At 42.7% G+C, this 13514-nt stretch overlaps 1 protein-coding gene across 1 annotated transcript in view; it reads left to right on the top strand.

Annotated features, from left to right (window-relative positions):
* INTS9 (integrator complex subunit 9) overlaps positions 1 to 11821 on the top strand; it is an 82668-nt gene extending 70847 nt beyond the window's left edge. The window contains exons 15-17 of the mRNA XM_070947239.1: positions 8404 to 8502; positions 10325 to 10462; positions 11160 to 11821. Of these exons, the coding sequence (XP_070803340.1) occupies positions 8404 to 8502; positions 10325 to 10462; positions 11160 to 11336 (414 nt within the window). The 3' untranslated portion in view covers positions 11337 to 11821. The remainder of the gene's footprint in view (positions 1 to 8403; positions 8503 to 10324; positions 10463 to 11159) is intronic.
* Positions 11822 to 13514: the final 1693 nt, after the last annotated feature.

Here is a 13514-nt window from a genome sequence, read left to right as displayed (position 1 = left end):
GTTTTGTGGCTGGGTGGGACTGGGTGACTGGGTGGGAGTGAGTGACATCAAGTTGGCCATGCCCACCCAGGTTTTGTGGTTCCCGGTGTGTTTTTTTTTTCTGTAGGAAACAGGTCCAAGTGGCTCTTTGAGTGTTTAAGGTTGCCGACCCCTGGTTTGGAGACTAGCTAAATGATCATGGCTAATCATTCCACCAATGGCCTAGCCCATTTTTTATGGCAGCTATACAACCTAGGCACAATGTCAATATTCCAAGCATAGCTACCAGCCAAAAAATAAAATAAAATAAAGGACCTCTCTCTTACAGGATATATACAGAAATATTTAACACATTGTCCAGTTTTAATTGAGGTGGAAGAAAATAGAAAATATCAATATTTTGTTTAAGGTTCCTATTAGCTTTGCTATTGTGCATGAGAACTCCATTTTGGACAACTAATTAGGGTAAATAAATTATTTCCTAGTGATTGGTTTGAAGCTCTTTTGAATCCTTCTTGTGTTTCTTTGTTAGTTGATTGCCATGTCTGAAATCTTGTTTGATGATGTGCTAATTGTGCTATTCCATTCTTCCAATTACACCCCCTTCCAGTGATCAGAGTTCTGGTGCTACACACACATACATACACACACCAGCTGATGTCGACTTTAACAGGCTTATTTTGGGATGGGTGGGTTAGGGCTTATATTAGGAGCATGGTAAAAAATCAGGCTAGGGCTTATTTTTTGGGTGGGTCTTCTTTTCGGGAAAACATGGTAGTTGTCCTATAATATAGTGTTCCACATTGATCAATGCCTTTTATCAAATAACACTTGAATTAGATGGGAGTTTATAAATGAGAACTGATACTTTGGTATAAATGGAGGATGTGTATTTCGGAAAAATTGAAAATTCTGTGACGGGCATAACATTTGTCAGTGTATTATAAAAACAATAGTCCATGAAAAATAACAAACAGAATAGACAAGAGGGGGGGCTTCTATATTTCATTCTGAATTGGCATCTGACTACCCTATCTGGGATACATAATTGTAGGGTTTTTTTCATTTGATCCAGCTTTGTTTTACAAAAGGGAGGGGATAAAGACTTCTAATGTTTGTGGGCTGTATATTCAAGTATTGAAAATTGGATGTTTCTACTCTATGACTTTGGGGCTAGTATTATTTCTCAGAAATGCTTCCATTTTCCATCGTGGTTAAATCGGTCAGTCTCCTAGAAACTTACATTTCATGATATTGAACACTGGGGAGGCAAAACAAAGGAAAGCTATTATCCTCCTAACCAACTTCTATCTGTGCTGCTGGAAAGAAGATGCTACTGAGCTCAAGTGGCTTCTGTCTGATGCAACAAAGCCTTTCCTAGATTTTGTGTCCAGGCCATCGGATTTTCCATGTACATTTCTGTTTGATATCAGACTGAAACCCCGAGCGTGTGGTCTTTTCTTCAACTATCAGTTGAGCAGAAATAATGGGAGAGCAGGCAAGAAAATTTTCAAGACTAGTACGCTGTGGAATTGATACCTTGTTCTGGATTGCAAAGACTTGATTACCACTTATTGGGTTGTGCGTCTGTGTGTTTTTCAAGGGCAGAATATAAAACGTGTTATAACATAGGTAGTTTCACTGTGATCCAAAGCCCAAAGTGCTAGTTTCAGTTCCTCTGGTACCCATTTCTGCCAGTCAGAATCAGTTTTGGTCCCCATCCTTGCATCCCAGGTGCCTGGCATCGCCATCTGCCAATTAGCGTCCATTTCTTCCCATAAGTTGAGCGCATCAAAGCCTGAAGAGGGAGCCCTTCCTCTGTGTAATTTGTTTTTCACAGCAGTCGGGCACAACAATACATTGGGGGTGTGCATTGGTGATAGGGGGGGGTCAAGTCATGTATCCAGCCTTGTTGAAAGCCTCAAATACAACAGGTGCTCCTGAAAGAAAAGGATGTGTTCTGTTCTGAAACACGGAAAAACCTATCGCAAGCCGAGCATTTTAGAAAGAAACCACCTAAGGTGGTAAGAACCTCCCTCCTTAGTGCAGCTCAAAGCATCACCGTTTAGTATAGAATGTAAAACTCAGCACAAAGCCACAAGCCACTCTGGCATGTACAATTAAGCTGCTTCCCGAACAAATACTGGCTTCCCCCATTCCTCCTGCCCCCGCCCCCAGACGCCCCCATTCAATTGAAGAGGGAGCTCTGATTTGCATGCCAAGAGCCCATTAGCCTGAACAGCAGCTGGAGTCCAGGAGTGTCTTTTAAGTGGGGAAAGGATTGTGCCAGTTGCAGTGTCTCAGTGAGCTCTTAAAGTGGGAATATTAATCAGATTCTGCTAAGATAGAGCATTGTGATTGTTGTTGATGGCAGTATATTGAATAAAGTTGTCCCATAGAGAGGGATTCTGCTAGGTTTCTCTGGATCGCGGTTCGTGTTCACGCACTTAATTCTCAAATCTTTTGATTTAAATTTGCTTGAAAGATTCTAATATCTCGAGCGTTAAATCCAAGGACAATTTCTCATTTGCGTAGATCAGGGGTGTCAAACTCACGTCATCACATGACATACCGCAACTCTTTCCCCTTTCGTTGAATTGGGTGTGGGCGTGGCCAGCGTGTGACACATCCGGCCCACGGGCCGCGAGTTTAACACCCCCGGTTTAGAACTTAAGCACAGCAATTACCCAACAAATTTTGTCCCTTTCCCACTCAAGTTTTCTTAAAATCTCTCCTGCAGTGGTAGGTTCTTTGTGATTTCTGTCATCCCTGGAGCTCCCCCCGCCTAGCCAAATATGTGATGATGACAAAATATTCAGCAGGAGGATTTCACAGACCTGTTTCTTTCATCCGTTGGGGGTTTTTTTGCCAAAAAAGCTAAATGTACATGATTTGTTAATACATCTATGGTAGGTCTTTTTTGTTAAAAAGACCTACCATAGATTACCTTTTTTTACCATAGACCTACCTTTTTTTTTGTTAAAAAAAACCCCCAAACATCAAAGAAATCAGCAGCTGGGAATGCCAGCCTTGCTTCTCTAGGTTCACCTGATATTACCTTTGCAGTCCCAGCCATTATCTGTGCTGGCTGGAGGACACTTGAGTCAGTGGTGAAATTCAATTTTTTTTACTACCAGTTCTGTGGACGTGGCTTGGTGGGCGTGGTGTGGCTTGGTGGGCGTGGCTTGGGCATGGCAGGGGAAGGATACTGCAAAATCTCCATTCCCACCCCACTCCAGGGGAAGGATACTGCAAAATCTCCATTCCCACCCCACTCCAGGGGAAGGATACTGCAAAATTTCCATTCCCACCCCACTCCAGGGGAAGGATACTGCAAAATCCCCATTCCCTCCCCACTCCTGGGAGAAGGATATTGCAAAATCTCCATTCCCACCCTACTCTGGGCCCAGCCAGAGGTGGTATTTGCCAGTTCTCCGAAATACTCAAAATTTCCGCTACCAGTTCTCCAGAACCTGTCAGAACCTGCTGAATTTCACCCCTGACTTGAGTTCTTCATTTGTCTCTTAGCTCCCGTTCACCTAGTGCGGTCTTCAAATAGAGCTGACCAGGGATTATAACTTCCATTTCTGGAGGATATAATGCCCCCTAACCTTGCATTAAAAGCAGCATGGCTCACAAGAAGTAAAAAGGCTTCTGGCTAAGGCTGTAATGCCGGATTTGCCACACATGACAGTGCAGCGGCATTGAGCCCCTGCAGTAAGACAGAAAGCGCCCTGGTGAGTGTGCCATCATTTAAAGGCGGATTGTGATCACTTTGCCTTCTAACGTGGTCTGTAGTTCTGGATCTGCCTTCTTTGACATCAGTCCTTTAAAATGTGTCCTTGGGAAATGAACTTCTATGGGTTTATGAGAATTCTGCAAATAGGTGAAGGTGGCTCCCAACTTCGTCTCTAAAATGTTTCAAGAAACCCCTTGAGGCTCGTTACAGCCCCTCCAGCACCAAAATGGCTTTAATGACATCCAGGATGAAAAGCTGTTAAATGAAAAACCTCCCCACCACGCTTCCTGCTTCAGTAATAAAAGCAAAGGGGGTAATCATGCCTGCTAAACTTCCTGAGACTGGATTCAGCTGCTTCTGACGGAATCCACTGAACTGGATGGTGACAATTTGCCTTAATGAAAGACCTCTTCATTCCTCCTCTCCTCCTACATTTCTCTTTAACATTCACTACCAACACAGCAGGTCCTCTCCGGGGAAAAGAAATTGTATCTCTCAGGAGACCCAGAGTTCACTTTGAGTCTCTGGAACCTGGAATGAGGCATGTTCACTAAGCTTTTCCAAGGTGCAGAATGGGTCATCTCAAGACGATTCCCTTGGTAGTGGGGGAGAGGTTATTTTGTAGCCCCAGATGTTTTCTGCCTTAACTGGCCTAGTAGATGATTGGCAAGAGCTCTAGTCAACTTGGGTTTCTTGTTTTCATTCTTAAAAACAGGAAACAGGAACCTTCTTTCTAATGCTAGCGGTAGAAGAAAGTTGGTTATTGAGGGGACCTTGATGCTCTCTGAGCTTGGTTGTTTTCTTGCAGATGTTTCATTACCCAAACTAGGTAACAACTGATGAATGGGTAATGAAACATCTGCAAGAAAACAACCAAGCTCAAAGAGAGCCAAGGACCCCTCATTTCAACCTTGAGCTACACATATTCTCCTTTATAATGTTGGTTACTTACTTATTTTTATTTATGAGTGGATATACAGTATATCCAATCTTTTATCCAGGAACTCAAGGCAACATATATAATTCTTCATCTTCCCAGTTTTCTCCAGAACAACCATTGAGAGGTAGGCTGGACCAGGAGAGAGTTATCCGCCCAAAGTCATACAGTGAGTTTCAGTGGCCAAGAAAAAACTTCTAGGCCTTGCTTTGGTCCAGCTCCTTAAACATACTCCATCGTGGCATAGAAAAGGAAGCAGTGCCTTGAAGCCGCTAATCCCCTAGGGCAGTGATGGTGAATCTTTTCTGGACCAAGTGCCCAAAGCGTGTGTGCGCGAATGCACGCATGTGCGTGCGAACCCCCAAATGCAATGTGCGCCCCCTGCATGCGCCCCGTCCCTGCATGCGCACGAACCCTGCATGTGCCCTGCCCCTCCATGCATGTGCCCCACCCCCGTACATGCACCCCACCCCCGTACATGCACATGTGCCCCCCACATGCACCCCGCCCCCCCTGCATGCACGGCAGTGACCCGAAGACCAGCTGGCCCATGGGAGGTGCACACACATGCGCGGTGGAGCTGAGCTGTGGTGATGGCTCACGTGCCCACAGAGAGGGTGCTGCATGCCACCTCTGGCACCAGTGCCATAGGTTTCCCATCACTGCCCTAGGGCCTAGGCCAATATTGTCAAGGTCCATATTTTAGTGGCCCATGTTCTCTTTCTCCCTGTATCATTTTGGGTAGGTGTAGGAATGGCAAAAGTGAAGATTAGTTAGAAACTCATGCAGCTAAAGTAAATTTGCCTTCTATCTGTTGATCTAATATATATATATTTATTTTATTTATTACATGTATTTATATTCCGCCATTTTCCCGAAGGACTCAGGGCGGCGAACACAAGTTAAGAAACAAGTACAATAAAATCATAATTTAATCCAAATAATTAATTAGTAGTAAATAATAAAGCCCGGAATCAGTCTCAGCCTATTTGTTTGAAAAGCCAAGTCTTCAAGTCCCGACGGAAGGAACAGAGATCAGGAGCCGTCCGGAGCTCAGTAGGTAATTCATTTCAGAGGGTGGGACCACCCACAGAGAACGCCCTACCCCTGGGCACAGCAAGGTGACATTGGCTCGCCGTCGGAACCCTGAGAAGAGCGGCCCTATGTGAGCGAACAGGACGGTGAGAGGCAGGCAGGAGAAGGTCATGCAAATATCCCGGACCTAAGTCATGAAGGGCCTTATAGGTGAGGACTAGTACCTTGAAGTGGACCCAGAGAACCACTGGTAACCAGTGCAGCTCACGCAGGAGGGGTGTTATATGGGAGTAACGAGGGGCTCCCATAACAACCCGTGCAGCTGCATTCTGGATCAGCTGGAGTCTCCGGGTGCATCTCAGGGGCAGGCCCATGTAGAGGGAATTGCAGTAATCCAAGCGGGAAGTAACCAGGGCATGAGTGACTGTGCGAAGGTCATCTCGGTCCAGGAAAGGATTTATATTTTATATAAATAAAACTCAGCCCATATAAATAAAATAAAGCAAGAAGCCAACTGTCTTTTACTCTCCTTGCTTTAGGGAGGAATTTTCCTGGCTGTTAATAGATTTATTTATTGGGGTGTAAGTGCGTTGGAGGCCCTGAGGCACATCACATTTTTATTGAAGACAGTCATCACAGCTGCTGTTTAGGATCTTCACCTTTTTTATGATACTCTCAGAAAGGTGTTTTTTATTTTTTCCGATACATAGTTTGAATACTAATATGGTTTGTAATGCATGGTGTAGCTGCAGGAATCTTTAAATAGTGGAGACTCAGATAGATTCAACGAAAAGGTTAGAAAGGGAAGCTGAATTGCTTGATTGATGTACTATCAAGTTGAAATTGCCACACAGATTTTCTCCAGAAAGCTCAGTCCCCAACCTAGTCATTCAGGTGTTCCAACAATGTGCTTGTTGCAGTAATTCGATCAGAAAGGGGCTGTCTCAATTCAACATCTTTGTGCCCACTTTGGCCAACCATCTTCTCTTGGGAAATCCACAAATGGAGCAGGAAACCAACAACATCTCCCTAGCAAAGGTTTTTTTAATAGAATCATGGGTTGGAAAGATTGGAAGGTCTTCCAGTCTAACTCCCTTCCCAGAGCAGGAATACTCAAATAATCCCAAATGTTATCCAGACTTTGTTTAAAAACCTCTAGTAATGAACATGGGAGATTCTCGGTCATCTGGATCATGATTGTCCCAAAGGTGCTTTTCCAAGAGGCAACTGGATGAGAAATGTCTTCAAAGAAAAACGGGAAAGTCCAGTTGCCTCTTGAGAAAGCACCTTTGGGACTCTAGTAATGAAGGACCCACAACTCAAGGGAAAGACTGTTTCACGGCTTCATAGCTCTGATAGTTAAGACGTTCTTCTTTATTGTAGATTTGGATCTCTTCCTATAAAGTTTCCACCATTGGGTTTTTTTTCTACCCTTGGACACTACCAAAAATAAATTCACACCTTCTCCCCTATGGCAGTCCTTCAAATATTAGAAGACAGCTATCAAGTATCCCTTTAGCCTTCTCTTCTTCATGCTAAACATGCCGCAGTTCTTTTAACCCAGTTCATAGGATTTAGCTTTGAAGCCCTTCACTGTTTTTGTTGATCTTCTCTGAATCTTTCCAGATCCTCAACATCCTTCTTGTATTGTGCAAACAAAAACTAGACACAATATTCTAGCGACAGCCTGACCAGCACATTATAGATTAGATCTCTACATTTTAAGTCTTTTGATGTAAACCAGGATTTATTTGGCTCTTTAGCAGTTTGCAGCACACCACTGGATCATGCTTCATCTGTGATCTGCCAGGACAGCCAGTTCCATTTCACAAGTTCTACTGCCAAGCCAACTATTACTTTTTTTGTACTTGTGGATCTAGTTTTTCTTACCAAAGTGCATGAAATGTAACATTTTTTACATTGGAGCAATTTGTTGGATACGGCCCAACATTCAAGTCCATCAAGATCCTTTTGAATCTTCAGTGTCTCTTTGAAAGTATAAACAATCCCACCAACACCCACAGCTTTGTGTAATTTGTGCATTTACTGCGCATCTCATTTATTTCCTCTAAATCATTTATAAAAGTGTTGAAGAGCACAGGGCTGAAGATAGGTACCCCACTGAAATATTTTCAGATATATTGCCTTTGACCATAGAGGTTTATATATTAATTAAATTTAGTATAGCAAATATATTTAATATATTCTGTAATGTCCATCTACTGCAAGCTTGAAGATCCTCTATTACATCAGAGATGTCTAGAATTCCCAATTATGAAGCCCCATATTCTATTAAAGTCTATATTTTTAAGGCCAACAGGACCAGTGGTCATCACTGTACATTTAACTAGTTTCATAGATATGAGGGTCTCTTTCTCTTTAGCTGCTTATATTGATTATATAAAACTGCTAATTAGTTCTATTGACCCATTGCCCAAGTCCTAAACTATGAGGAAGAAAAGAAAAATTCCTTCTGACCACTTTCACCATGTCACGTGTGATTTTAGAAACCTAATGCAATTGGCTATGCTAGCTGGGGAACATTGACAATTGTAACTCCAAACATTTGAAGGATTTTGTATTGGGAAAGACGGTCATATTGTATTCATGTTCAGAATTTTTCTTTCTAAACTACCAGGCCAGCTGTGCTAAACTTTTTTTTCTCCATCAAGGAAAATGCTCTGGCTTATTTTTAACTCATCTTTTGCTTCAGCTTGCAGATTCACTGGTACCCACCGAGATGAAACCAGGTATTTCCTTGGCAACTGTTAGTGCTGTTTTGCACACTAAAGACAACAAGCATGTGCTCCAGGTATGATGTGACTAGTGCTGTGGGGTGGTCATGCATGAAAGCTGGGGGGAAGTGGAGGATTCCAAAGATTTGCCAGTTCATAGGGGCACGATTTGCCTTGTTCAAAGAGGTGTGATGGCCCAGTGGTTAAAGACACTGAGCTTGTCATCTGGAGAGCTGACAGCACAGGTTTGAGACCCGAGCTCCGGGTAATGGGGTGAGTTCCCATTCCTGCCTCAGTTTCTGCCCACCTAGCAGTCCAAAAGCATGCAAATGCACGTAGATAAATAGGTAACACTTTGCTGGGAAGAAAACCGTGTTCTGTGCGCCTTTGGCGTATAGCCATTCTGGCCACATGACCCTGGAAATTGTCTTTGGACAATGCCAGCTCCCTTGGCCAAGAAACGGAGATGAGCACCGGGCCTCAGAGTCAGACATAACTGGACAGGGAACTCTTTAGCTTTTTTTATTTTAATCTTTTTGATTGATGTTCATCTTGTTTTTCTAGAAAAGTGTCCCCCCCCCCATGAAAATTTGTTGGTTTTCCAGTCTAGCCAACACCTGGGATTCTTTTTGGAAATCTCCCAGTGAACGATAGGCAAGTCTGACCCCTCTTCCTTTTTTATTTTAGATCACCCAAGCCACTTCTTTAGCAACTATATTGCTGTGGAACTCTGTCTCCAATTTACATGATAAACCTGCTCGCTTTTAGATATGTATATAACAGGGGTGGGTTCTAAATTTTTTTTACTACCGGTTCTGTGGGTGTGGCTTATTTTGTGGGCATGGCTTGATGGTCATGTGACAATTCTTTAGGATTTAGCAGAGGTACTGGTCTACCAGGCTGTTAACTGCTTGCAAAGCTGTACCAGTCTACTCATGTATTTTTGCAGGCACTGGTCTACCCATTTATTTTTGCAGGCACTGGTCTACTCATGTATTTTTGCAGGCATCGGTCTACTCATTTGTTTTCTTTTAACACTGATCAGCTGTAGGGCGGCCCTTTGAAGCCCCACGGCAAGAGTTTAAACAGTTTTTTCCCCTCTAGCCGATCAGCTGGGACTCAGGAGGCAGCAATAGATTGGGGGTGGGACCAAATAAAAGGTAAGAATAATGCGAGGGGGAGCGGAGGGGCAGAACCGGTTCAGTGACATCATATTGTCACCACTACCGGCTCGGTGGAACCGGGAGGAACCCACCACTGGTATATAAGCCTTATACTGCTATTGTGCAAAAAAGAAAAAAAAAGTCTGGGCAAAACTGATAGATTAGACAATACTTGAAACCAATGGTAGTGTATAATGATTGCTCATATTCAATTAAAACAAATTAATAATTAAGTGGATGCTTCTTTGAAAGATAGATAACAGAGATTGGACAGAAAGATGTGGAGAGGATTAAGAGTAAGGATAGGCAACGGGACAGAAGGAAAAACAAAAGGAAGGCAAGGAGAAGGAAATAATTTAATGTATGAAAGAAAAAGAGAAAAAAAAACACTAGCCCCCTTCTGCAAACAAGTATTCAGAAGTTTTGTTGATGTACCTCTAGACAGATTTTATATCCTAGACCAGGGGTTGGCAAACTCCTTGCCCACTGCTTGTTTTTATATGATCCACAAATATTTATGCCTTAAGACGTCTATATGTTATATATGATGGGCACGGCTGTCTTGATTAAATGGCTTGACCATTCATAAGAGGTTGACTCCCCAATGCTTGGTTGGCTGAGGGTATCTGTTCCCAGGCCTCTTGAGGCTTGCAGACTAGTAGAAGGCTTTGGTGTAAAGCTTTAGCTACGTAGATGCTCTTTACCTTTTTCATCTCCAATCTTCTTTTATTGATAGCTCCCGCCAAAACCTCCCCAGCCTCAGCCTGGCAAAAAGAGGAAGAGAGTAACGGATGACGTGCCAGAACTCAAGCCTACCAAACCTCTCCTAAGTGGCTCTATCCCAGTAGACCAACTGGTACAGACTCTGGAAAAGGTAAAAGGGAATACTAATAGAAAAAACCTGGTCGATTGGCTAAGCATCTAATGCTAAGAAGCTGGTCCTGTTGATCAGTGTTTATTTTTAAAGCATTTATTTCACTGTTCTCCTAAGAATTCCAACAGAGCTACAAAGGTCATGGTTTATTAACCTTATCCTTTCTGAGCCTCATTTCTAAAAGAAAGAGGCAATTTTAACTTGTTTGTTGCTTACCTTGTCCCACATAATTGAGCAGGAGCCATTGAGCATCAAACCACATCAGTTTACATAGCCTTACCCTGGGTTTTGCTCCTTTAAAAAAAAATAAGAGCAGCCTTTGCCAGCCTGGTGCCACCCGTATCATCTTCCAGATATATTGGACTGCAAGTGCCAAATCCTCTAGCCAGCCATGTGCCAACCAGGGGAAAAAAAAACATAGAGGAGTTCTTTGCTAGCGCACTTGAAGGATGCAAAATTAAGAAGGCTGTTAAAGAGCCTACTGAATGTTGGACTGCAGCAAGTAGGACAAAGAAAAAGAAGAAATGTGGTGATTTGTCTATTTTGAATACATATGTAAAGATATAATTCATATTCCTAAACAACATATGGCACAGACTAATATTAACCAGATGCTTATCAGATGGAGGGTTTTAAATAGCTCCTATTTGGGGCGGATTGTTTTTTTTCTTCTTCTTCTTGTCCGTGGTGGCTACAGCATGGCTTCAGCGACATCAAAGTGGAAGATACCCCGAAAGGGCATCTGGTGCTATTCCAGGATGTGGAAACTCTAATCCGCATTGAAGAAGATTCGACGCACATCATGTGTGAGAATGACGAGTCGCTTAGGGTGAAGCTGCAGGACCTGGTCCTCAAATTCCTGCAGAAATTCTAGACTTTATCCTGCCAAACTTCACACACCCTGCTCTCTTTAGCCTTCTGAAGAGAGAGAAGCCTAAACCAAGGATTTGGGGTTACAAGGTCGGGGTGCAAGCTTGAAAACCATGTCTGCAGTTGCCCGCCTTTGATTTGTGAGTGACTCAACAGGTAGGCGTGCTATTCTCTCTCTCTTGAAACGAAGATGATAAGAACCACTGTTTATAGGAGCCAAAGTTAAGGAGACCCGATTAATTCTATCTAGATACCTTGCTATAAAAATGCCCTTCTGTTTATTAACTGCAGCGTAGAAGATGGGATTTGGCTTATATTACAACTGCAGCAGAATCCAGAACAGTTATGAACAGCCTTTCCTGCCATCTGTCCTTTTTTTTTTTTACTAAAATTGGGGGAGAAATAAATGTTAAAGATGTATTTAGTTTCAAGTTTAATTTTATTTTTTAAACTTTGTAATACTGAAGTTCTTTATACAGACCTGATATAGACCCGAATAAAATACAGACCTGCTTTGTTTTAACTGAGGGCTCATTTTAAATACATGATAAACAAAAAGCTAAGAAATTACTTCTTAGCTGAAGATTATTCAGAAGCTGCAGTGGCTTTCACATGTATAGAAGTAGCATCGACGATAGAACAAATATCCAATTCCCCCAACCTCACCTCAGATTTGAAAGCATGCTCTTAATTTGTCTACTGTTCCTCAGAACTAAAACAAGAGATGACAATCATCTATCAGATCTGGGAGCAATGGAACTTTGTATGAGTTCACCACCAGATTTCAGCAGGTTCTGACCAGTTCTGGAGAACTGGTAGCGGAAATTTTGAGAAGTTTGGAGAACCGGTAGTAAAAATTCTGACTGGCCCCACCCCCATCTATTCTCTGCCTCACAATTCCCAGCTGATTGGGAGGAAATGGGGACTTTGCAGTAACCTTCCCCTGGAGTGGGGTGGGAATGGAGATTTTACAGTATCCTTCCCCTGCCATGCCCATCAAGCCATGCCACACCCACCAAGCCACACCCACAGAACCGGTAGTAAAAAAATTTGAAACCCACCACTGTTCACCACTCTCCATGTGATTACAGTTGTGGGGAAAGTGTTCTACTTGGTATTCTACAAATCTGATGTCACTCATGTAGTTCCTTCCATAATCTCATGAAACTTGTTTGACCAGTTCAGATTATGGAGCACTTTTCTCTTCTTTAGATTCAGAGATCAAGCAATAGCACTGAGACTTATATACCGCTTCACAGTGCTTTTACAGCCCTCTCTAAACGGTTTACAGAGTCAGCCTCTTGCCCCCAACAGTCTGGGTCCTCATTTTACCGACCTCAGAAGGATGGAAGGCTGAGTCAACCTTGAGCCGGTGAGAATCAAACTGCTGGCAGTCGGCAGAATTAGTTTGCAATACTGCATTCTAACCACTGCCCCACCACAGCCTGAAAATCATTTCATGTCAAGCTCTCCTGGCTCATGCATCATAAACATGATTTTTATTTAAAAGTATATTGGAACTTACACGGTAGTTGTAAGTCTTACCCTTAAGTAGTGCCCTGCTTACAATAGCATCTGCTCCTAAGTATACTTTCCTTTTTTTTTTTGGCTCAGTTGATCAGGCAGAAATATTATGATTATACAAGACTAGTCGTAATGCACGACTTTCTCCTATTGCTTTTTGTTTTCTTTTTTGGAGAAAAAGAAAGAAATCCTCTAACATTCATTTGGGGAAGGAGTTGTGAATTGCATTACTTCCTCTATTCCTGGCCCAATCATGCAGAAAATGAATATCTGGTCAGCTACAATGAAAAGCTTAGTTAAATGATCAAAGGATAGAGCAGTTGCTGCTTGTTGAGGTCACAATTTGGCCCCAGCATAGCTATTTAAGACCTGCTAATCTTCTCCTTTTCATTCCTGAACAGACCCTGCATAATATACTTTTTTTCCTCTCCTCCCTTGCTTCTTGAAAGGGCAAATTTTGGCTTATCTGTGAATACTACTAAAACAAGCACTAGTTTTATTATTGACCCCAAATGAAAGAGACTTGAGGGATTTTTCCCATCATTATCCCCCCACCCTCCCCAGGCAATGATACAGCCTCTGCACACTTTATGTCAAAGTACTGTAAAGCCCACAGAGAGAGGTTTGACTGCCTGTGGCTGAGACATGACAACTGCTT

This window comes from Pituophis catenifer, unplaced genomic scaffold, assembly GCF_029215685.1.
Source record: "Pituophis catenifer annectens isolate HBS135680 unplaced genomic scaffold, rPitCat1.0.hap2 SCAF_1, whole genome shotgun sequence".
NCBI classification, from domain to species: Eukaryota; Metazoa; Chordata; class Lepidosauria; order Squamata; family Colubridae; genus Pituophis; species Pituophis catenifer.
The sequence above is the reverse complement of the archived record's forward strand: the minus strand, read 5'-3'. Positions and strand labels throughout refer to the sequence as shown.